Source organism: Rana temporaria, chromosome 13, assembly GCF_905171775.1.
Source record: "Rana temporaria chromosome 13, aRanTem1.1, whole genome shotgun sequence".
Lineage (NCBI taxonomy): Eukaryota > Metazoa > Chordata > Amphibia > Anura > Ranidae > Rana > Rana temporaria.
The window spans coordinates 121107912-121133034 of NC_053501.1; the positions used below are offsets into that span (position 1 = coordinate 121107912).

Below are 25123 nucleotides of genomic sequence, written 5' to 3' on the forward strand. Positions count from 1 at the left end.
ACCCCCTGCCAGATCACACACCTTGTCCCATGATAGATTAGACACGCCCTTGCACCCCCCCCCCCCCCAGATTATATTTTTTTTATTACGGCGTCGCACAATTGTCAGTTAAAGCAACGCAGTGCCCGATCAAAAAATGGCCTGGTCATGAAGGGGGAGCAAAACCTTCCAAGGCTGAAATCTCATTCCTGACACCCCACCAATCACACTCTGAGGACTTACTGGTGATCCGGACGGCTCGATCGTTGCGCAGGTCCTCCGTATCCGGCTCATCCCAGTCCTCCAGAATATTGTACTCCGGATCATCATCTTCATCATCATCCCCTTCATCTGGAAGAGAAGATCAGAGGGATGTGTGTCTGGTCAGCTGACATCAGCACTGGACTGGGGGGGGGGGGTTGTGTTGGGGGAGGTTCTTCTCTGTGTAGGGTTGGGGGGGGGGGGTTCTTCTCTGAAATCAGCACTGGGCTGGGTTGGGTTCTTCTCTGAAATCAGCACTGGACTGGGTTGGGTTCTTCTCTGAAATCAGCACTGGACTGGGTTGGGTTGTGTTGGGGGAGGTTCTTCTCTGTGTTGGGTTGGGGGGGGTTCTTCTCTGTGTTGGGTTGGGGGGGGTTCTTCTCTGAAATCAGCACTGGACTGGGTTGGGTTCTTCTCTGAAATCAGCACTGGACTGGGTTGGGGTTGTGATGGGGGTGGGGGGGGGGGTTCTTCTCTGAAATCAGCACTGGACTGGGTTGGGTTGTGTTGGGGGAGGTTCTTCTCTGTGTTGGGTTGGGGGGGGGTTCTTCTCTGTGTTGGGTTGGGGGGGGTTCTTCTCTGAAATCAGCACTGGACTGGGTTGGGTTCTTCTCTGAAATCAGCACTGGACTGGGTTGGGGTTGTGATGGGGGTGGGGGGGGGGTTCTTCTCTGAAATCAGCACTGGACTGGGTTGGGTTGTGTTGGGGGAGGTTCTTCTCTGTGTAGGGTTGGGGGGGGTTCTTCTCTGAAATCAGCACTGGACTGGGTTGGGTTCTTCTCTGAAATCAGCACTGGACTGGGTTGGGGTTGTGATGGGGGTGGGGGGGGGGTTCTTCTCTGAAGACAGCACTGGACTGGGTTGGGTTGTGTTGGGGGAGGTTCTTCTCTGTGTAGGGTTGGGGGGGAGGTTCTTCTCTGAAATCAGCACTGGACTGGGTTGGGTTCTTCTCTGTGTAGGGTTGGGGGGGGGTTCTTCTCTGAAATCAGCACTGGACTGGGTTGGGTTCTTCTCTGAAATCAGCACTGGACTGGGTTGGGGTTGTGATGGGGGTGGGGGGGGGTTCTTCTCTGAAGACAGCACTGGACTGGGTTGGGTTGTGTTGGGGGAGGTTCTTCTCTGTGTTGGGTTGGGGGGGGGTTCTTCTCTGAAGACAGCACTGGACTGGGTTGGGTTCTTCTCTGAAATCAGCACTGGACTGGGTTGGGGTTGTGATGGGGGGGGGGGGGGGGGGGGTTCTTCTCTGAAGACAGCACTGGACTGGGTTGGGTTGTGTTGGGGGAGGTTCTTCTCTGTGTTGGGTTGGGGGGGAGGTTCTTCTCTGAAATCAGCACTGGACTGGGTTGGGTTGTGTTGGGGGAGGTTCTTCTCTGTGTTGGGTTGGGGGGGGTTCTTCTCTGAAATCAGCACTGGACTGGGTTGGGTTCTTCTCTGAAATCAGCACTGGACTGGGTTGGGGTTGTGATGGGGGTGGGGGGGGGGTTCTTCTCTGAAGACAGCACTGGACTGGGTTGGGTTGTGTTGGGGGAGGTTCTTCTCTGTGTTGGGTTGGGGGGGGTTCTTCTCTGAAATCAGCACTGGACTGGGTTGGGTTGTGTTGGGGGAGGTTCTTCTCTGTGTAGGGTTGGGGGGGGTTCTTCTCTGAAATCAGCACTGGACTGGGTTGGGTTCTTCTCTGAAATCAGCACTGGACTGGGTTGGGGTTGTGATGGGGGTGGGGGGGGGGGGGTTCTTCTCTGAAGACAGCACTGGACTGGGTTGGGTTGTGTTGGGGGAGGTTCTTCTCTGTGTTGGGTTGGGGGGGGTTCTTCTCTGAAATCAGCACTGGACTGGGTTGGGTTGTGTTGGGGGAGGTTCTTCTCTGTGTAGGGTTGGGGGGGGGTTCTTCTCTGAAATCAGCACTGGACTGGGTTGGGTTGTGTTGGGGGAGGTTCTTCTCTGTGTTGGGTTGGGGGGGGTTCTTCTCTGACATCAGCACTGGACTGGGTTGGGTTGTGTTGTGTTGGGGGAGGTTCTTCTCTGTGTAGGGTTGGGGGGGGGGGGGTTCTTCTCTGAAATCAGCACTGGACTGGGTTGGGTTGTGTTGGGGGAGGTTCTTCTCTGTGATGGGTTGGGGGGGGTTCTTCTCTGACATCAGCACTGGACTGGGTTGGGTTGTGTTGTGTTGGGGGAGGTTCTTCTCTGTGTAGGGTTGGGGGGGGGGGGTTCTTCTCTGAAATCAGCACTGGACTGGGTTGGGTTGTGTTGGGGGAGGTTCTTCTCTGTGATGGGTTGGGGGGGGTTCTTCTCTGACATCAGCACTGGACTGGGTTGGGTTGTGTTGTGTTGGGGGAGGTTCTTCTCTGTGTAGGGTTGGGGGGGGGGGGGGGTTCTTCTCTGAAATCAGCACTGGACTGGGTTGGGTTGTGTTGGGGGAGGTTCTTCTCTGTGTTGGGTGGGGGGGGGGTTCTTCTCTGAAATCAGCACTGGACTGGGTTGGGTTGTGTTGGGGGAGGTTCTTCTCTGTGTTGGGTTGGGGGGGGTTCTTCTCTGACATCAGCACTGGACTGGGTTGGGTTCTTCTCTGAAATCAGCACTGGACTGGGTTTGGGCTGTGTAGGGTTGGGGGGGGGGGTTCTTCTCTGTGTTGGGTTGGGGGGGGGGGGGGTTCTTCTCTGAAGACAGCACTGGACTGGGTTTGGGTTGTGATGGGGGGGGGGGGGGGTCTCCACTCACCTTCATTTCCCACATCGTCCTGCATGAGGCTGCGCAGCCACACCTTCCAGTACTCGTCATCGGCTGTGCTGAGGTCATACATGTCCGGTGTGATGTCAGGGGCATGCAGCTCCGCCTCCAGCCGCCCCATAGGCACATCCTTCAGAGGCCGCTTGGAACGAGTGCGGAAGGCGATGAGGCTCTCGTCTAAGGTCTACAGGGAGAGAAGGGGTGTCACACATTTTCCAAGCTCCACCCACATCATGTGACACAGGGAGCGCCCCTCACCTGGAAGGAATCAATACTGACGAGATGTCGCTCCAACTCCTCATCCACCGCGTGCAGCTTCTCCATAAAGGCGAAATCCGGGGCGTGCTTCACCTTAGGAGGTGGCGGGGGGCCCATAGGGACCGACTCGAAGCAGATATGCCTCGCACTAGAGAGTGAAGCATTCTGGGGGAAAAAACGGTCATTGTGCATTAAGGTCACCGAAATTTCCTCATTGTATGTGTTCCCGCAAATACCCCCCCCCCCCTCCCCACAAATCACACTGCACCCCTCCCCACAAATCACACTGCACCCCTCCCCACAAATCACACTGCACCCCTCCCCACAAATCACACTGCACCCCTCCCCACAAATCACACTGCACCCCTCCCCACAAATCACACTGCACCCCTCCCCACAAATCACACTGCACCCCTCCCCACAAATCACACTGCACCCCTCCCCACAAATCACACTGCACCCCTCCCCACAAATCACACTGCACCCCTCTATTACCTGACCCTCGGCCGCTTCCTCCTCCTGAGACTCCGACAAATTCTGCGCTCTCAGGCGTTTGTGTCCACGGGGCGAGGACGCCGTACTCTCCACATCACTCTCCAGCAGACTCTAACAAACCAAAAGATTGAAGTGCAAATTACCCAGCATGCAATGTGTCCTGTAATATCCCCCCAGTAGTTTGTGTCTCTGCCCCTCCCACAATGGGGAGGTTTCCTGCAGTAGTTTGTGTCTCTGCCCCTCCCACAATGAGATTTCCTGCAGTAGTTTGTGTCTCTGCCTCTCCCACAATGGGGAGATTTCCTGCAGTAGTTTGTGTCTCTGCTCCTCCCACAATGGGGAGATTTCCCCGCAGTAGTTTGTGTCTCTGCCCCTCCCACAATGAGGAGATTTCCTGCAGTAGTTTGTGTCTCTGCCCCTCCCACAATGGGGAGATTTCCTGCAGTAGTTTGTGTCTCTGCCCCTCCCACAATGAGGAGATTTCCCTGCAGTAGTTTGTGTCTCTGCCCCTCCCACAATGGGGAGATTTCCTGCAGTAGTTTGTGTCTCTGCCCCTCCCACAATGGGGAGATTTCCTGCAGTAGTTTGTGTCTCTGCCCCTCCCACAATGGGGAGATTCCCTGCAGTAGTTTGTGTCTCTGCCCCTCCCACAATGAGGAGATTTCCCTGCAGTAGTTTGTGTCTCTGCCCCTCCCACAATGAGGAGATTTCCTGCAGTAGTTTGTGTCTCTGCCCCTCCCACAATGGGGAGATTTCCTGCAGTAGTTTGTGTCTCTGCCCCTCCCACAATGGGGAGATTTCCTGCAGTAGTTTGTGTCTCTGCCCCTCCCACAATGATGAGATTTCCTGCAGTAGTTTGTGTCTCTGCCCCTCCCACAATGGGGAGATTTCCTGCAGTAGTTTGTGTCTCTGCCCCTCCCACAATGGGGAGATTTCCTGCAGTAGTTTGTGTCTCTGCCCCTCCCACAATGGTGAGATTTCCTGCAGTAGTTTGTGTCTCTGCTCCTCCCACAATGGGGAGATTTCCTGCAGTAGTTTGTGTCTCTGCCCCTCCCACAATGGGGAGATTTCCCGCAGTAGTTTGTGTCTCTGCCCCTCCCACAATGAGGAGGTTTCCCGCAGTAGTTTGTGTCTCTGCCCCTCCCACAATGAGGAGATTTCCTGCAGTAGTTTGTGTCTCTGCCCCTCCCACAATGGGGAGATTTCCTGCAGTAGTTTGTGTCTCTGCCCCTCCCACAATGGGGAGATTTCCTGCAGTAGTTTGTGTCTCTGCCCCTCCCACAATGGGGAGATTTCCTGCAGTAGTTTGTGTCTCTGCCCCTCCCACAATGGGGAGATTTCCTGCAGTAGTTTGTGTCTCTGCCCCTCCCACAATGGGGAGATTTCCTGCAGTAGTTTGTGTCTCTGCCCCTCCCACAATGGGGAGGTTTCCTGCAGTAGTTTGTGTCTCTGCCCCTCCCACAATGGGGAGGTTTCCTGCAGTAGTTTGTGTCTCTGTCCCTCCCACAATGGGGAGATTTCCTGCAGTAGTTTGTGTCTCTGCCCCTCCCACAATGGAGAGATTTCCTGCAGTAGTTTGTGTCTCTGCCCCTCCCACAATGGGGAGGTTTCCTGCAGTAGTTTGTGTCTCTGCCCCTCCCACAATGGGGAGATTTCCTGCAGTAGTTTGTGTCTCTGCCCCTCCCACAATGGGGAGATTTCCTGCAGTAGTTTGTGTCTCTGCCCCTCCCACAATGGGGAGATTTCCTGCAGTAGTTTGTGTCTCTGCCCCTCCCACAATGGGGAGATTTCCTGCAGTAGTTTGTGTCTCTGCCCCTCCCACAATGGGGAGATTTCCTGCAGTAGTTTGTGTCTCTGCCCCTCCCACAATGGGGAGATTTCCTGCAGTAGTTTGTGTCTCTGCCCCTCCCACAATGGGGAGATTTCCTGCAGTAGTTTGTGTCTCTGCCCCTCCCACAATGGGGAGATTTCCTGCAGTAGTTTGTGTCTCTGCCCCTCCCACAATGGGGAGGTTTCCTGCAGTAGTTTGTGTCTCTGCCCCTCCCACAATGGGGAGGTTTCCTGCAGTAGTTTGTGTCTCTGTCCCTCCCACAATGGGGAGATTTCCTGCAGTAGTTTGTGTCTCTGCCCCTCCCACAATGGGGAGATTTCCTGCAGTAGTTTGTGTCTCTGCCCCTCCCACAATGGGGAGATTTCCTGCAGTAGTTTGTGTCTCTGCTCCTCCCACAATGGGGAGATTTCCTGCAGTAGTTTGTGTCTCTGCCCCTCCCACAATGGGGAGATTTCCTGCAGTAGTTTGTGTCTCTGCTCCTCCCACAATGAGATTTCCTGCAGTAGTTTGTGTCTCTGCCCCTCCCACAATGGGGAGATTTCCTGCAGTAGTTTGTGTCTCTGCCCCTCCCACAATGGGGAGATTTCCTGCAGTAGTTTGTGTCTCTGCTCCTCCCACAATGGGGAGATTTCCTGCAGTAGTTTGTGTCTCTGCCCCTCCCACAATGGGGAGATTTCCTGCAGTAGTTTGTGTCTCTGCTCCTCCCACAATGAGATTTCCTGCAGTAGTTTGTGTCTCTGCCCCTCCCACAATGGGGAGATTTCCTGCAGTAGTTTGTGTCTCTGCCCCTCCCACAATGGGGAGATTTCCTGCAGTAGTTTGTGTCTCTGCTCCTCCCACAATGGGGAGATTTCCTGCAGTAGTTTGTGTCTCTGCCCCTCCCACAATGGAGAGATTTCCTGCAGTAGTTTGTGTCTCTGCCCCTCCCACAATGGTGAGATTTCCTGCAGTAGTTTGTGTCTCTGCCCCTCCCACAATGGGGGGATTTCCTGCAGTAGTTTGTGTCTCCGCCCCTCCCACAATGGGGAGATTTCCCCGCAGTAGTTTGTGTCTCTGCCCCTCCCACAATGGGGAGATTTCCTGCAGTAGTTTGTGTCTCTGCCCCTCCCACAATGAGGAGATTTCCTGCAGTAGTTTGTGTCTCTGCCCCTCCCACAATGGGGAGGTTTCCTGCAGTAGTTTGTGTCTCTGCCCCTCCCACAATGGTGAGATTTCCTGCAGTAGTTTGTGTCTCTGCCCCTCCCACAATGGGGAGATTTCCTGCAGTAGTTTGTGTCTCTGCCCCTCCCACAATGAGGAGATTTCCTGCAGTAGTTTGTGTCTCTGCCCCTCCCACAATGGAGAGATTTCCTGCAGTAGTTTGTGTCTCTGCTCCTCCCACAATGGGGAGATTTCCTGCAGTAGTTTGTGTCTCTGCCCCTCCCACAATGGGGAGATTTCCTGCAGTAGTTTGTGTCTCTGCCCCTCCCACAATGGAGAGATTTCCTGCAGTAGTTTGTGTCTCTGCCCCTCCCACAATGGGGAGATTTCCTGCAGTAGTTTGTGTCTCTGCCCCTCCCACAATGGAGAGATTTCCTGCAGTAGTTTGTGTCTCTGCCCCTCCCACAATGGGGAGATTTCCTGCAGTAGTTTGTGTCTCTGCCCCTCCCACAATGAGGAGATTTCCTGCAGTAGTTTGTGTCTCTGCCCCCTCCCACAATGGGGAGGTTTCCTGCAGTAGTTTGTGTCTCTGCCCCTCCCACAATGGTGAGATTTCCTGCAGTAGTTTGTGTCTCTGCCCCTCCCACAATGGGGAGATTTCCTGCAGTAGTTTGTGTCTCTGCCCCTCCCACAATGAGGAGATTTCCTGCAGTAGTTTGTGTCTCTGCCCCTCCCACAATGGAGAGATTTCCTGCAGTAGTTTGTGTCTCTGCTCCTCCCACAATGGGGAGATTTCCTGCAGTAGTTTGTGTCTCTGCCCCTCCCACAATGGGGAGATTTCCTGCAGTAGTTTGTGTCTCTGCCCCTCCCACAATGGAGAGATTTCCTGCAGTAGTTTGTGTCTCTGCCCCTCCCACAATGGGGAGATTTCCTGCAGTAGTTTGTGTCTCTGCCCCTCCCACAATGGGGAGATTTCCTGCAGTAGTTTGTGTCTCTGCCCCTCCCACAATGGGGAGATTTCCTGCAGTAGTTTGTGTCTCTGCTCCTCCCACAATGAGATTTCCTGCAGTAGTTTGTGTCTCTGCCCCTCCCACAATGCTGGGATTGGGTATATAGTGGGGTAGGGGAGGAGTCTCCTCTGGAGGGTGGGGTCTGTACTCGGCACTCACCTCCTCATCCTCCTCCTCCTCATCAGGTTGGTATTCTTCATCAGATGAATCTTCTTCCTCCAGAGCAATGTCTACAAACTGGGGGGCCTGCCAGAGATAGGAGAGAAGTGTGTGATGGAAGCTGCAGAGGGGGGGCAGAATGGGAGAGGAAGAAAAAGGAATGGGGGGGGGGGAGAAGGAGGAAGAAGACAGAGAGGGAAAGGGGAAGAAGGCGGAGAGAGGAAGAAGGCGGAGAGGGAAAGGGATGGGAGGCGGAGAGGGAAAGGGGAAGAAGGCGGAGAGGGAAAGGGGAAGAAGGCGGAGAGAGGAAGAAGGCGGAGAGGGAAAGGGGGAAGAAGGCAGAGAGGGAGAGGAAGAAGGCGGAGAGGGAAAGGGGAAGAAGGCGGAGAGGGAAAGGGGGAAGAAGGCAGAGAGGGAGAGGAAGAAGGCGGAGAGGGAAAGGGGAAGAAGGCGGAGAGGGAAAGGGGGAAGAAGGCAGAGAGGGAGAGAAAGAAGGCAGAGAGGGAGAGGAAGAAAAAGGAATGGAAGGAGGAGGAGGAGGAGGAAGAAGGCGGCGGCGGAGAGGGAAAGGGGGAAGAAGGCGGAGAGGTAGAGGAAGAAGAAGGCGGAGAGGGAGAGGAGGGAGACGGAATGGGAGAGGAGGGAGACGGAATGGGACAGGAGGGAGACGGAATGGGACAGGAGGGAGACGGAATGGGAGAGGAGGGAGACGGAATGGGACAGGAGGGAGACGGAATGGGAGAGGAGGGAGAGGGAATGGGAGAGGAGGGAGACGGAATGGGAGAGGAGGGAGACGGAATGGGAGAGGAGGGAGACGGAATGGGAGAGGAGGGAGACGGGAATGGGAGAGGAGGGAGACGGGAATGGGAGAGGAGGGAGACGGGAATGGGAGAGGAGGGAGACGGAATGGGAGAGGAGGGAGACGGAATGGGAGAGGAGGGAGACGGAATGGGAGAGGAGGGAGACGGAATGGGAGAGGATGGAGAGGGAATGGGAGAGGAGGGAGAGGGAATGGGAGAGGAGGGAGACGGGAATGGGAGAGGAGGGAGACGGAATGGGAGAGGAGGGAGACAGAATGGGAGAGGAGGGAGACGGAATGGGAGAGGAGGGAGACGGAATGGGAGAGGATGGAGACGGAATGGGAGAGGAGGGAGACGGAATGGGAGAGGAGGGAGAGGGAATGGGAGAGGAGGGAGAGGGAATGGGAGAGGAGGGAGACGGAATGGGAGAGGAGGGAGACGGAATGGGAGAGGATGGAGACGGAATGGGAGAGGAGGGAGAGGGAATGGGAGAGGAGGGAGAGGGAATGGGAGAGGAGGGAGAGGGAATGGGAGAGGAGGGAGACGGAATGGGAGAGGAGGGAGAGGGAATGGGAGAGGAGGGAGACGGAATGGGAGAGGAGGGAGACGGAATGGGAGAGGAGGGAGAGGGAATGGGAGAGGATGGAGACGGAATGGGAGAGGAGGGAGAGGGAGATAGAAAGGGAGTAGGACAATATACAACTCTCACCTGAACTTTGTTGGCTTTCTTGATTGGAGAAAGATTCCAGGTGGGTATGACCTGAAGGGAAGCACATGTTATATACACCCTCCATGTACCCTCACCCCTTCTATACACCCTCCATGTACTCACCACTCCCTTCTCCACCACCTCCTTCAGTTTGGATCGGGTCATTTTTGGCTCCTGGGAAACAAAACAGATGAGAATTTTATATTTTTTAATCTATAAAACTTTATTAGTATGCACAGTGACAGCAATGGCGGATTGCTGAAAGAAGTCATGTGTACCAAGAGAACTGGGGGAGGTGAACTACTCCAGGGGGGATCCTGGTATACAGGAAGAGGGTACATGACCGGGGGAGGTGAACTACTCCAGGGGGGATCCTGGTATACAGGAAGAGGGTACATGACCGGGGGAGGTGAACTACTCCAGGGGGGATCCTGGTATACAGGAAGAGGGTACATGACCGGGGGAGGTGAACTACTCCAGGGGGGATCCTGGTATACAAGAAGAGGGTACATGACTGGGGGAGGTGAACTACTCCAGGGGGGATCCTGGTATACAGGAAGAGGGTACATGACCAGGGGAGGTGAACTACTCCAGGGGGGATCCTGGTATACAGGAAGAGGGTACATGACTGGGGGAGGTGAACTTCTCCAGGGGGGATCCTGGTATACAGGAAGAGGGTACATGACTGGGGGAGGTGAACTACTCCAGGGGGGATCCTGGTATACAGGAAGAGGGTACATGACTGGGGGAGGTGAACTACTCCAGGGGGGATCCTGGTATACAGGAAGAGGGTACATGACTGGGGGAGGTGAACTACTCCAGGGGGAATCCTGGTATACAGGAAGAGGGTACATGACTGGGGGAGGTGAACTACTCCAGGGGGGATCCTGGTATACAGGAAGAGGGTACATGACCGGGGGAGGTGAACTACTCCAGGGGGGATCCTGGTATACAGGAAGAGGGTACATGACTGGGGGAGGTGAACTACTCCAGGGGGGATCCTGGTATACAAGAAGAGGGTACATGACTGGGGGAGGTGAACTACTCCAGGGGGGATCCTGGTATACAGGAAGAGGGTACATGACCGGGGGAGGTGAACTACTCCAGGGGGGATCCTGGTATACAGGAAGAGGGTACATGACCGGGGGAGGTGAACTACTCCAGGGGGGGTCCTGGTATACAGGAAGAGGGTACATGACTGGGGGAGGTGAACTACTCCAGGGGGGATCCTGGTATACAGGAAGAGGGTACATGACCGGGGGAGGTGAACTACTCCAGGGGGGATCCTGGTATACAGGAAGAGGGTACATGACCGGGGGAGGTGAACTACTCCAGGGGGGATCCTGGTATACAGGAAGAGGGTACATGACCGGGGGAGGTGAACTACTCCAGGGGGGATCCTGGTATACAGGAAGAGGGTACATGACCGGGGGAGGTGAACTACTCCAGGGGGGATCCTGGTATACAGGAAGAGGGTACATGACCGGGGGAGGTGAACTACTCCAGGGGGGATCCTGGTATACAGGAAGAGGGTACATGACTGGGGGAGGTGAACTACTCCAGGGGGGATCCTGGTATACAGGAAGAGGGTACATGACCGGGGGAGGTGAACTACTCCAGGGGGGATCCTGGTATACAGGAAGAGGGTACATGACCGGGGGAGGTGAACTACTCCAGGGGGGATCCTGGTATACAGGAAGAGGGTACATGACCGGGGGAGGTGAACTACTCCAGGGGGGATCCTGGTATACAGGAAGAGGGTACATGACTGGGGGAGGTGAACTACTCCAGGGGGGATCCTGGTATACAGGAAGAGGGTACATGACCGGGGGAGGTGAACTACTCCAGGGGGGATCCTGGTATACAGGAAGAGGGTACATGACCGGGGGAGGTGAACTACTCCAGGGGGGATCCTGGTATACAGGAAGAGGGTACATGACCGGGGGAGGTGAACTACTCCAGGGGGGATCCTGGTATACAGGAAGAGGGTACATGACTGGGGGAGGTGAACTACTCCAGGGGGGATCCTGGTATACAGGAAGAGGGTACATGACTGGGGGAGGTGAACTACTCCAGGGGGGATCCTGGTATACAGGAAGAGGGTACATGACTGGGGGAGGTGAACTACTCCAGGGGGGATCCTGGTATACAGGAAGAGGGTACATGACTGGGGAGGTGAACTACTCCAGGGGGGATCCTGGTATACAGGAAGAGGGTACATGACTGGGGGAGGTGAACTACTCCAGGGGGGATCCTGGTATACAGGAAGAGGGTACATGACTGGGGGAGGTGAACTACTCCAGGGGGGATCCTGGTATACAGGAAGAGGGTACATGACTGGGGGAGGTGAACTACTCCAGGGGGGATCCTGGTATACAGGAAGAGGGTACATGACCGGGGGAGGTGAACTACTCCAGGGGGGATCCTGGTATACAGGAAGAGGGTACATGACCAGGGGAGGTGAACTACTCCAGGGGGGATCCTGGTATACAGGAAGAGGGTACATGACTGGGGGAGGTGAACTACTCCAGGGGGGATCCTGGTATACAGGAAGAGGGTACATGACTGGGGGAGGTGAACTACTCCAGGGGGGATCCTGGTATACAGGAAGAGGGTACATGACTGGGGGAGGTGAACTACTCCAGGGGGGATCCTGGTATACAGGAAGAGGGTACATGACTGGGGGAGGTGAACTACTCCAGGGGGGGATCCTGGTATACAGGAAGAGGGTACATGACTGGGGGAGGTGAACTACTCCAGGGGGGATCCTGGTATACAGGAAGAGGGTACATGACTGGGGGAGGTGAACTACTCCAGGGGGGATCCTGGTATACAGGAAGAGGGTACATGACCGGGGGAGGTGAACTACTCCAGGGGGGATCCTGGTATACAGGAAGAGGGTACATGACCAGGGGAGGTGAACTACTCCAGGGGGGATCCTGGTATACAGGAAGAGGGTACATGACTGGGGGAGGTGAACTACTCCAGGGGGGATCCTGGTATACAGGAAGAGGGTACATGACTGGGGGAGGTGAACTACTCCAGGGGGGATCCTGGTATACAGGAAGAGGGTACATGACTGGGGGAGGTGAACTTCTCCAGGGGGGATCCTGGTATACAGGAAGAGGGTACATGACCGGGGGAGGTGAACTACTCCAGGGGGGATCCTGGTATACAGGAAGAGGGTACATGACTGGGGGAGGTGAACTACTCCAGGGGGGATCCTGGTATACAGGAAGAGGGTACATGACTGGGGGAGGTGAACTACTCCAGGGGGGATCCTGGTATACAGGAAGAGGGTACATGACCGGGGGGGGGGGGGGGGGGGAGGGAACACTTACAAAGAGAGGCAGACCTTCCGTCTCGTTAATGGCGGCTTTCATCATGGCCACGACATGCTCATTGGTAATCACTTCCTGCAGAGACACAACCAGACATGATGGACCAAAGTCTACAACACCTCCCACCCTTCTGCCATATGTAGGTGTAGACATTTCTCCCTGGATCCACAATGACAACAACCCCCCCTGAAGCACATTAGATGTCCCCCATGACTGAGGCAGGACCCATCACACTTATCCTTTTCCATCCTTATAAATTTCCATTCCCTTGGTACGCAGGTCTTTTGACAGTTCTTTTCTGCTCCCCATGGATTGGTATCGAGCATGCTCAGTCCATCAACGTGAGAGCCAACAAAACTCTGACTATTTATACACAGACACAAGAGATGTGGGAAAGGAACCTCCTGTGTGTGTCACATTGTGTGTACCGAACATTCCGGGGGGGGGAGGGACTCTTCATCAGGATCATTTGGGGGATTTCTGTTATCATTAGAATATAAAAAAGGAGCCCCCCCCCGAGGCACCTTACATGCCCCCTCCAAACCGTAAGCACCGCCTTATATGGCCCCCGCCACAACCCTAAGGCATCTTGCATACCCCCCCCAACCTTAGGACCCGTGACCTTTGCTCCATATGTAGATATCAGCTGGTGCACCCGGGGGGGGGGGGCTGCATTGATTTATCAGGAAGGGGGTGACTCACATGTAGGATGTTGCGGACATTGACCACAGTGAGGTTGTGCTGTTTGGCTCCATCCTCCAGGGCTCTTTCCAGATCCTGGTCCTGGTCGCTTGATACCGGGGGGGCGTCATCCTCCGGCCTGTTCTCTCTCCTCTTCTTACCTGGAAGCCGCTTCCTCTTCTTCCTCTCATCACTTGACTCCTCCTCATCTGTCACAAGAAAAGAGGGGGACAGAGGGTCACTCCCAACATGGAGCCACAATACAAGGACCAAAGAGGGCCCCTCCCAACATGGAGCCACTACAATACAAGGACCAAAGAGGGCCCATCCCAACATGGAGCCACTACAATACGGGGACCAAAGAGGGCCCCTCCCAACATGGAGCCACTACAATACAGGGGAAGAGGGCCCCTCCCAACATGGAGCCACTACAATACAAGGACCAAAGAGGGCCCCTCCCAACATGGAGCCACTACAATACAGGGGACCAAAGAGGGCCACTACCAACATGGAGCCACTATACAAGGACCAAAGAGGGCCACTCCCAACATGGAGCCACTACAATACAGGGGAACAAAGAGGGCCCCTCCCAACATGGAGCCACTACAATACAGGGGAAGAGGGTCCCTCCCAACATGGAGCCACTACAATACAGGGGACCAAAGAGGGCCACTACCAACATGGAGCCACTATACAAGGACCAAAGAGGGTCACTCTCAACATGGAGCCACAATACAAGGACCAAAGAGGGCCCCTCCCAACATGGTGCCACTACAATACAAGGACCAAAGAGGGCCCATCCCAACATGGAGCCACTACAATACAAGGACCAAAGAGGGCCCCTCCCAACATGGAGCCACTACAATACAGGGACCAAAGAGGGCCACTCCCAACATGGAGCCACTACAATACAGGGACAGAGGGTCACTCCCAACATGGAGCCACTACAATACAGGGGAAGAGGGTCCCTCCCAACATGGAGCCACTACAATACCGTCACAGGGTCCCTCCCAACATGGAGCCACTACAATACGGGGAAGAGGGTCCCTCCCAACATGGAGCCACTACAATACAGGGGAACAAAGAGGGCCCATCCCAACATGGAGCCACTACAATACAAGGAACAAAGAGGGCCCCTCCCAACATGGAGCCACTACAATACAGGGGAACAAAGAGGGCCCCTCCCAACATGGAGCCACTACAATACGGGGACCAAAGAGGGCCCCTCCCAACATGGAGCCACAATACAAGGACCAAAGAGGGCCCCTCCCAACATGGAGCCACTACAATACAGGGACAGAGGGTCCCTCCCAACATGGAGCCACTACAATACGGGGAAGAGGGTCCCTCCCAACATGGAGCCACTACAATACGGGGAAGAGGGTCCCTCCCAACATGGAGCCACTACAATACAAGGACCAAAGAGGGCCCATCCCAACATGGAGCCACTACAATACAAGGACCAAAGAGGGCCCCTCCCAACATGGAGCCACTACAATACAAGGACCAAAGAGGGCCCATCCCAACATGGAGCCACTACAATACAAGGACCAAAGAGGGCCCCTCCCAACATGGAGCCACTACAATACAGGGACCAAAGAGGGCCACTCCCAACATGGAGCCACTACAATACAGGGGAAGAGGGTCCCTCCCAACATGGAGCCACTACAATACAGGGACCAAAGAGGGCCCATCCCAACATGGAGTCACTACAATACAAGGAACAAAGAGGGCCCCTCCCAACATGGAGCCACTACAATACAGGGGAACAAAGAGGGCCCCTCCCAACATGGAGCCACTACAATACAAGGACCAAAGAGGGCCCCTCCCAACATGGAGCCACTACAATACAAGGACCAAAGAGGGCCCCTCCCAACATGGAGCCACTACAATACAGGGGAACAAAGAGGGCCACTCCCAACATGGAGCCACTACAATACAGGGGAAGAGGGTCCCTCCCAACATGGAGCCACTACAATACAGGGGAAGAGGGTCCCTCCCAACATGGAGCCACTACAATACAGGGACCAAAGAGGGTCACTCTCAACATGGAGCCACTACAATACAGGGGAACAAAGAGGGCCCATCCCAACATGGAGCCACTACAATACAAGGAACAAAGAGGGCCCCTCCCAACATGGAGCCACTACAATACAGGGGAACAAAGAGGGCCCCTCCCAACATGGAGCCACTACAATACGGGGACCAAAGAGGGTCCCTCCCAACATGGAGCCACTACAATACAGGGACAGAGGGTCACTCCCAACATGGAGCCACTACAATACAGGGGAAGAGGGTCCCTCCCAACATGGAGCCACTACAATACAGGGGAACAAAGAGGGCCCCTCCCAACATGGAGCCACTACAATACAGGGGACCAAAGAGGGCCCCTCCCAACATGGAGCCACTACAATACAGGGGACCAAAGAGGGCCCCTCCCAACATGGAGCCACTACAATACAGGGACAGAGGGTCACTCCCAACATGGAGCCACTACAATACAGGGGAAGAGGGTCACTCCCAACATGGAGCCACTACAATACGGGGAAGAGGGTCCCTCCCAACATGGAGCCACTACAATACGGGGAAGAGGGTCCCTCCCAACATGGAGCCACTACAATACGGGGAAGAGGGTCCCTCCCAACATGGAGCCACTACAATACAGGGGAACAAAGAGGGCCCATCCCAACATGGAGCCACTACAATACAAGGAACAAAGAGGGCCCCTCCCAACATGGAGCCACTACAATACAGGGGAACAAAGAGGGCCCCTCCCAACATGGAGCCACTACAATACGGGGACCAAAGAGGGTCACTCTCAACATGGAGCCACTACAATACGGGGGACCAAAGAGGGCCCCTCCCAACATGGAGCCACTACAATACAAGGGACCAAAGAGGGCCCCTCCCAACATGGAGCCACTACAATACGGGGACCAAAGAGGGTCCCTCCCAACATGGAGCCACTACAATACAAGGACCAAAGAGGGCCCCTCCCAACATGGAGCCACTACAATACAGGGGAACAAAGAGGGCCCCTCCCAACATGGAGCCACTACAATACAGGGGAACAAAGAGGGCCCCTCCCAACATGGAGCCACTACAATACAGGGGAAGAGGGCCCCTCCCAACATGGAGCCACTACAATACAGGGGAACAACGAGGGCCCCTCCCAACATGGAGCCACTACAATACAGGGGAAGAGGGTCCCTCCCAACATGGAGCCACTACAATACAGGGGAACAAAGAGGGCCCCTCCCAACATGGAGCCACTACAATACAGGGGAACAAAGAGGGCCCCTCCCAACATGGAGCCACTACAATACAAGGAACAAAGAGGGCCCCTCCCAACATGGAGCGACTACAATACAGGGACCAAAGAGGGCCCCTCCCAACATGGAGCCACTACAATACAGGGGAACAAAGAGGGTCACTCCCAACATGGAGCCACTACAATACAAGGACCAAAGAGGGTCCCTCCCAACATGGAGCCACTACAATACAGGGGAACAAAGAGGGCCCCTCCCAACATGGAGCCACTACAATACAGGGGAACAAAGAGGGCCCCTCCCAACATGAAGCCACTACAATACAGGGGAACAAAGAGGGCCCCTCCCAACATGGAGCCACTACAATACGAAGAACAAAGAGGGCCCCTCCCAACATGGAGCCACTAAAATACAGGGGAACAAAGAGGGTCACTCCCAACATGGAGCCACTACAATACAAGGACCAAAGAGGGTCCCTCCCAACATGGAGCCACTACAATACAGGGACCAAAGAGGGCCCCTCCCAACATGGAGCCACTACAATACGGGGACCAAAGAGGGTCACTCTCAACATGGAGCCACTACAATACAGGGGAACAAAGAGGGCCCCTCCCAACATGGAGCCACTACAATACAGGGACCAAAGAGGGCCACTCCCAACATGGAGCCACTACAATACAGGGACCAAAGAGGGCCCCTCCCAACATGGAGCCACTACAATACAGGGGAACAAAGAGGGTCACTCCCAACATGGAGCCACTACAATACGGGGAAGAGGGTCCCTCCCAACATGGAGCCACTACAATACTGGGAAGAGGGTCCCTCCTAACATGGAGCCACTACAATACGGGGAAGAGGGTCCCTTCCAACATGGAGCCACTACAATACTGGGAAGAGGGTCCCTCCCAACATGGAGCCATTACAATACTGGGAAGAGGGTCCCTCCCAACATGGAGCCATTACAATACGGGGAAGAGGGTCCCTCCCAACATGGAGCCACTACAATACTGGGAAGAGGGTCCCTTCCAACATGGAGCCACTATAATACTGGGAAGAGGGTCCCTCCCAACATGGAGCCATTACAATACGGGGAAGAGGGTCCCTCCTAACATGGAGCCACTACAATACTGGGAAGAGGGTCCCTCCCAACATGGAGCCACTACAATACGGGGAAGAGGGTCCCTTCCAACATGGAGCCACTACAATACGGGGAAGAGGGTCCCTCCCAACATGGAGCCACTACAATACTGGGAAGAGGGTCCCTTCCAACATGGAGCCACTACAATACAGGGAAGAGGGTCTGTGATGCATTTGCCTATATGTCTCAGTTTAATTCTCCCTGCTTGCCCTGTGTGATTCAGTCCTCGGCTAACAGGTTATTGACGTGCTAATGTCCCCTCACTATTTCTAAAGGTTAATTGATCTATTGTGTTGTGTGAAGGAGATCTGTGTTTAAGTGGCTTGTGTTAATTATTCTGATTGCTCCAGTGTGGTAATTATCTCTCTATATGCGGGGTCGAGCGGTCTAGTTAATGTATTCAGTACAACTCCGTCGTGTCTGCCTAATCATCTGTATGGAAGCCCCAGTGTGAGGGGGGCGGAGATTTGTCATTGTAACAGTTTTGGAAATGACATATAAGCTCTGTGTTATAACATTAAAGTCTGTCTTGTTCTAGCAGTAAGCCTGGACTCATGTGTGGCTTATTATGGCGATTCCAGGAGGGGATGTTCTTGTATGGGGAGAAGGGAATGCTTGACGGGGATATCATACCAATACCGTCACAACTGGTTGGTAGCAGTGGGATTTTCCCTTCTATTCCCCTTTACACCCGGATTCCAAGCAGACACTGGAAGAACTACTGGAAGTTCGTGGAAGGATTGCTAGCAACAAAACCAAGCGGGTCATCATAGCAGAATCAATGGAGCTAGACCAGGAGGACGGGATTGCAGCAACGCCAGCAGTACAAGAGATGGAGACACCAGTGATTCAGGAGGAATCGCCAGCCAACAAGCTAATGAGAGAGAAGCTAGCATGGTTCGGCCCGAACCCAACGCCGGATGTGGTGCTGAGAGTGATGGACCTGTTAGTAAACGCAAAACTACAGAAGGATAAACAAATAAGAGACGCAGAACTACAGAAGGATAAACAAATAAGAGATGCAGAGCTACAGTTAAAACTGGCAGCAGTCCAACAAGCAGCGGCACCTTCTCCGAACAGTGAGTACAGCACAGCAGACGCAAGGAAGATTCCATTTAGCGCTTTTAAAGCTTTTGATGAAAAGGACTGTGAGATTGATAACTACCTGGCAGATTTTGAGCGACAATGTAACCTGCACCGAATAGCTAGAGGAGAGTGGGTTGCAATATTGTCAGGCAAACTGTCAGGCAAAGCTTCTGATGCTTTCCGGACCGTGCCAGATCAGGATATCCATAGCTACGCCCGGGTTAAAGAAGCGCTCCTGGCTCGTTATGCAGTAACCCCAGAGTCCCACCGACAGAAGTTCAGGGACTCACGCAAAACCACGAAAGACTCTTATGCGGAATGGGCATGCCAGTTATCCCTGTCGGCCTCTAACTGGGTTAACAGCAGCCAGGCCACCACCGCAGAGGACATTTTGCAACTAATGCTCCTGGAGCAATTTTACAATCACATCCAGACGGACGTCAAGGATTGGGTGAGAGATCGCAGGCCCATGACTCTACCAGAGGCCGCGAAGTTGGCGGATGAATATGCGGATACTCGCAAGACAAACCAGGTCACACCACGGGTACAACCTCCACGACCAACGGCGCCCTCACACCCACCAGCCGCTAGATACCAACCTCCTAACAGACCGGTGACATCTAGCCCTCGCTACCCACGCCAGGAGGACAACGAACAACGCTGCTTCCGGTGCAAACAGTTGGGTCACTTCAAGCAGAATTGCCCCATGAACGACAACACCAGGTCAAATTGGTCTCAACCTGGGTACCGCCCACCAGCAGCAGCCCATTGTGTAGACTCGGCTTGGGATCCCCAGGAGCTGGGTCAGGAAGAACCATTGGACACCCTTACGAAGCCCTCACGGTACAATCTGGTATTACGGACAACAGGGAACACCATTGTCAGCTGGTCATGGGCGACAGCCATGAGCCGGAGGGGCCCTGGTGGGAGCTGGGCAGAAAGAGGCACCGCCGGCTACCCCCCAAGAAGAAGAGGTCCTGGAAGCCGTATAACAAGCTGACCTGGGAGGATAAGAAGCGACTGGAGGAGAGGGAGTCGCAGCGGGCGACCCAGATGCGGGCCGAGATGTTCGCCAAGGGCCCACCGGTGGCCCCTTACACCACCACCCAGTTCCTGATGATGAAGGACCACGTGGAGAGCCTGCAGAACATGAGCAAGCAGGAGCTGATCCGTGAGTACATAGAGCTAGAGGAGTGCATAAGCCGCATGGAGGAGGAGAACAACCACCTGAGGTCACAGCGGGCTGACCCCCCCAGGCTCCATGAACTGGAGATGGAGCTGGAGAAGCTCAAAGAGGAGAACCGGCGGCTGCGGAGGGAGCAGAGGGTGGCTGACCCTATGGGGCACTGATCCCCCCCCCCCCCGACCTCTGAGTACCAGTGCTACAGCATTTCAACAAATTTAACTTTTTATGAATCTCCTGTGATTGTCACTTCAGAGCCATAACCTGCCCCTCCCATAGCGGGACACCTAGATGGCGGCGCACAGACCCATTCGCCGTCTTCACACTGACTTCTGGTGACTCTGCAGATCGCACAAAGACTTGGGGACTGACCGGCGTGTGATCTGACGACCCGGTGGCATACCTGAGTCTGAAGCAGTTGCCAAGGGAGGTCAGTCACGCCAAACGGAGTTAACCTCGGACTAAAAGCTCTGAACCCGTCAACCCTACTGGACCAGGGAAGGTCCAACCGGGTTTGCTGGAGCAGGGAGAAAAAAAGGATTTTTGTACTCACCGTAAAATCCATTTCTCTGAGTTCATAGACGGACACAGCCTTCATTGACCTTAGGGTTATGCTTCTTCCTACCAGGAGATTTAGGCAGAATTCTACAGCACTTAAGGTGTTAAAAACTTTCCTTCATGCTGCTCCTCCCAGGGGGCGTGGCTCCCCCAGGCATAACCCACACCCTGCTTTAGCAGCCTCAGTTCGTAACAAGCAGTACAAACAAAGGAGGGGTGGGTGCTGTGTCCGTCTATGAACTCAGAGAAATGGATTTTACGGTGAGTACAAAAATCCTTTTTTCTCTTTCGTTCATAGACGGACACAGCCTTCATTGACCTTAGGGACGTCCCCAAGCAGTGTCAAAAAAATTCGAGGGGTGGGAAAAATAACACAGCAAAAACAGGTTACACCCCAAACAAAAACCGGAGTTACTCAACGGAGGAACTCCAACCTTAAACTGCCGCCTGTAACACCCTGCGGCCAATGGAGGCATCCGAAGATGCACTCACATCCACCATATAAAACTTTGAAAAAGCGTGGACCGACGACCAGGTCGCAGCCTTACACACCAGTAACACAGAGGCTTGGTGTCGGAAGCCCAAGAGGCCCCGATCGCCCTGGTCGAATGCGCCGTGACCCGAAAGGGGGGCGCCCGCCCTTCAGGGCATAGGCCTGAAGCACAATCCGTCGGATCCACCTGGAAATGGTGGCCGACGAAACTGCCAGGCCCTTACTGGGACCGGACACAGACACGAACAGCGAGTCCGACATCCGGAACGGAGCTGTCGCCGACAAGTAAACTCGAAGGGCCCGAACCACATCCAAAGAATGTAAAGTGGCCTCCTTCGGGTTCTTCGGCTGAGGACACAAGGATGGAAGAACAATGTCCACATCCAAGTGAAAAGCCGAAACGACCTTAGGGAGAAAAACGGCTGCGGCCGCAGCACCACCTCATCCTTACGGATGACCAAGCAGGGAGCCTTGCAAGACAAGGCCACCAGAACAGACAGACACCCGTCTGATCGAGGTAATTGCTACCAGAAATAAAATCACCTTTTGTGACAATAAAACAAAAAACCTCCCGAATGTCCTCAAAGGGAGCATCCCGAAGCACTGAAAAGACTAAATTCAAGTCCCATGGGGGTAATGGAGGGCGCACCGGAGGGGCCACCTGCCAGACCCCCTGACCCAACGCACGCACCCAGGAGTGCTATGCCAAGGGTCGCTGCAAGTAAAAAACAGCCAGAGCAGAAATCTGGCTCCTAACCGTACGTAAGGCGAGAGCCTGAACCACTCCCTGCTGCGAAGACAGCAGAATCCTGTACACAACGCATGTACGAGAGTGCCAGTTCATCTCCCCACACACAGAGAAGTAGGCCTTCCATGTATGAGGAAAAAACCTACGTGAGGTAGACCTCCGTGCAGGCAGCACGGTAGAGACCACCGAGCCCAATAGGCCTCGGTCCTTAAGCCCCTGGCTCTCAACAGCCACGCCGCTAAGGCCGGTGGCTGTGAAACAGGGTGGAAGATTGGACCCTGTAACAGAAAATCAATTCCCAGGGGAAGACGCTAGGGGGCGTCTGCCAGCAGACGCACCTGGTCCGCGTACCAGAAGCGACGCGGCCAATCTGGGGCAATCAGGACCGATAGAATCCCTACAGCTTCTACTCTGACGCGTCCGCCCACGGGTCCTTAAACCTGGCCACGAACCGTGGCACCTACCGATATAGAGACGGGACGCTAGAAGGTCCACGTCCGGAGTGCCCCACTTTCGGCACAGACCCCGAAACACCTGCGGGTGGAGAGACCACTCTCCTTGGCCCAGTGCAGTGCGACTTAGGTAGTCGGCTAGCCAATTCCGTATTCCCGGAATTTACCCGGCCGATAGAGCCGGAACGGACCCTTCGGCCCACCGAAAGGATGCGCGCGACCCCCGTCGCTGCAACAGAACTCCGTGTGCCTCCCTGATGATCAACCTACGCCACGGACGTGGTGTTATCGGACAGGATCCTGACCGGTCGGCCCTGTAGATCCAGGGACCACCTGGTAAGGCAAAGCTTGATTGCTCGGAGCTCCAGAACGTTGATCAGTAGGCAGGACTCCACCTGAGTCCAGTGCCCCTGGGCTGACTGGGTGCCCCAAGCGCCCCTCCCCAACCGGAGAGGCTGGCATCCGTCGTGACCACTGTCCAGTGGCCTGCAGAAAAATGACTTTCCGGCCCGAAGCACCGGAAACGCCAGCCACCATACCAGGGGAGACATGATCAGATGACTCAACTGAATCTGGTAATCCAGAGATGACGGAAGCTAGTCCCATCGTGACAGCAGTTCCCTCCGTAGTACCCTGGCGTGGAATTGGGCATACGGAACCGCCTCGAAAGAGGCTACCAACTGACCCAGAACCTTCCTGCAGAATCGCAGAGATGACCGCTTCTGGGTCGGCAACTGCTGCACAGCAGATAGCAGAGTCTGAAGTTTTTCCGCTAGGAGAAAAACACTCCCGCCCCGGAGGAATCCAGGACCAGTCTCAGGTATCCCTGAGACGGAATCAACCCTGATTTCAGGACAATCCAGAAACCAGCCGAACACTCGGAGAGCCTGACACGTGATAGACACGGCTCCACCAATGCAGAGCTCGAAGAAGCTCGTAGGAGAATGTCGTCCAGACATCCCATGATAACAAACCCCCCGCTGTCACAGCCGGGCCAGTATCGGTACGAGCACCTTGGCGAAAACCCGCCGAATGGGAAGGACACCATTGAAAATGGTCCCCCCCGACCGCAAAGCACAGAATCTCTGGTGGTTTGAGGATATGCAGGTACACGTTCATGACATCCAAGGATGCCAGAAAAACCTGGCAAAACAAAACGAGGGACTTGAGGCCCAGGATCAACCGGGCCCCATCCTCCATGGGGACACAAACAGAATGGAGTAAAACCCAGAGACCGTTCCAACGAGGGAACTGGCACAATCACTCCCCTGACCAGAAGATCCTGGACAGCCCCTGACGGAGTCAACCGGCGAACCGGAGGAGGCCAGAAGCCGGAGGGAAAAAACCTGTTTGGCAGACAAGAGAGAAACTCAATCTTGTACCCCAAGGAAAACACTTCGCAATGCGAAGCCAGTCTCCCACCCGAGACACGGGCGGGAGCAGACCTTCAGGCGGAAGCAGGTATGTCCGCAGACTTGTTAGGCATGCGGTATCCGGTGCGCTGCTACCCCGCAGCGGGGATTCAAGCACCATGTAGACCTACCCCCACCGCACAGGGCGAGCGAAAAAAACGCTCGGAGGTAGGCAAGGAGGGTCCTTGCACAGGGCGAGGTCCCTAGCCCTTCCCAAACCGTGGGAACAGCATGCGCTTACCACCTGTGGCATCCTCAATGATGCCAGTCAGGGAAGACCCAAAAGGACCGTTCACCCTTAACGGTGATCACCAAGGCCACCTTAGAGGTCCTTCTTCCAGCTCCTGCAGCAGGAGCTTCGCCCTTTTAGTCGGGGCCTGCCAGGGCCCCGGCCAGAGCCGGCCTCACCGCCGAACCCACCACCGTGAATAGGGAGCGGGCCACGGCCTCCACTCTCCTATCAGCGGGATCCTGAAATGCAGGAGCCCCTTCCACAGGCAATGTGGTGGCCTTGCGCAGTCTGGACACAGGGGGGTCCACTGGCGGAGGAGAGACCTACTTTTTTTTTTTTTTTTTTTTTTTAAAGCCCCCCTCAATGGGGGTAACGGGTTGCAAAGTTTTTTGACAAACTTTTTGCGGTGCATCCCATTCCTTGTGTTATACCTGAAGGGTTTCACATGTACTGGCACTTTAAGGCTGGCTCCACCCAGCAGTGATGACAAGGGTCAAGGGGCATAGTAGCCATCTTAGAGAGACCACATGTAGGAAGCAGAGTGATATGTAATGTCCTGAGATGCATGTTGCAGTGTACAGGCTGTACTGAATAAACATCCATTGTTCCAGCCCAGAGTCTTGTGTCCCTCACAACACAGAGGATATAACAGTGGCGACGAGGATGGGATTTACAAAGTGTCTATCAGTCTGAGAGAGAGACAAAGACATTGTGGATTGTCACCTGGATAAAAGCAATCACAGATCCCAGCAGGAAAATGTCATTAATCGGGACATTAAGTGAGTTTGATGGAGAACAGACATCCTGGAGTTCCTGGGTTGAGAGGCTGGAACAGTATTTCAGTGCAAATGCCATCCCAGACAACAGGCAAGTAGCAGTGTTTCTGACAGTGGTTGGGGCCAAGACATATGACACTCTTAGGGATCTGCTTTCCCCTGTAAAACCAGCAGCTAAGACATTGGCAGAGCTGCTGACACTGCTAGAGGATCACTTCCAGCCTAAACCATTAGAGATTGCAGAAAGATTTCGCTTCTATCAGAGGCGGCAGCAGACAGGTGAAGAGATTAAAGTTTATGTGCTCGCCCTTCGCAGACTAGCCTCGACCTGTTCTTTTGGGGACTACCTACCTACTGCACTGAGAGATAAGTTTGTCATGGGACTGAA

At 54.6% G+C, this 25123-nt stretch overlaps 1 protein-coding gene across 5 annotated transcripts in view; it reads right to left on the reverse strand.

Annotated features, from left to right (window-relative positions):
• GON4L (gon-4 like) overlaps positions 1–25123 on the reverse strand; it is a 69121-nt gene that overhangs the window by 24530 nt on the left and 19468 nt on the right. For all 5 annotated transcript variants that reach the window (XM_040332217.1, XM_040332218.1, XM_040332216.1 and 2 more), the window contains 9 exons: positions 13410–13597; positions 12708–12782; positions 9490–9540; positions 9367–9417; positions 7858–7944; positions 3718–3828; positions 3223–3387; positions 2956–3148; positions 223–330 (listed from right to left, as the gene is read on the reverse strand). In XM_040332217.1, the coding sequence (XP_040188151.1) occupies positions 223–330; positions 2956–3148; positions 3223–3387; positions 3718–3828; positions 7858–7944; positions 9367–9417; positions 9490–9540; positions 12708–12782; positions 13410–13597 (1029 nt within the window). The remainder of the gene's footprint in view (positions 1–222; positions 331–2955; positions 3149–3222; positions 3388–3717; positions 3829–7857; positions 7945–9366; positions 9418–9489; positions 9541–12707; positions 12783–13409; positions 13598–25123) is intronic.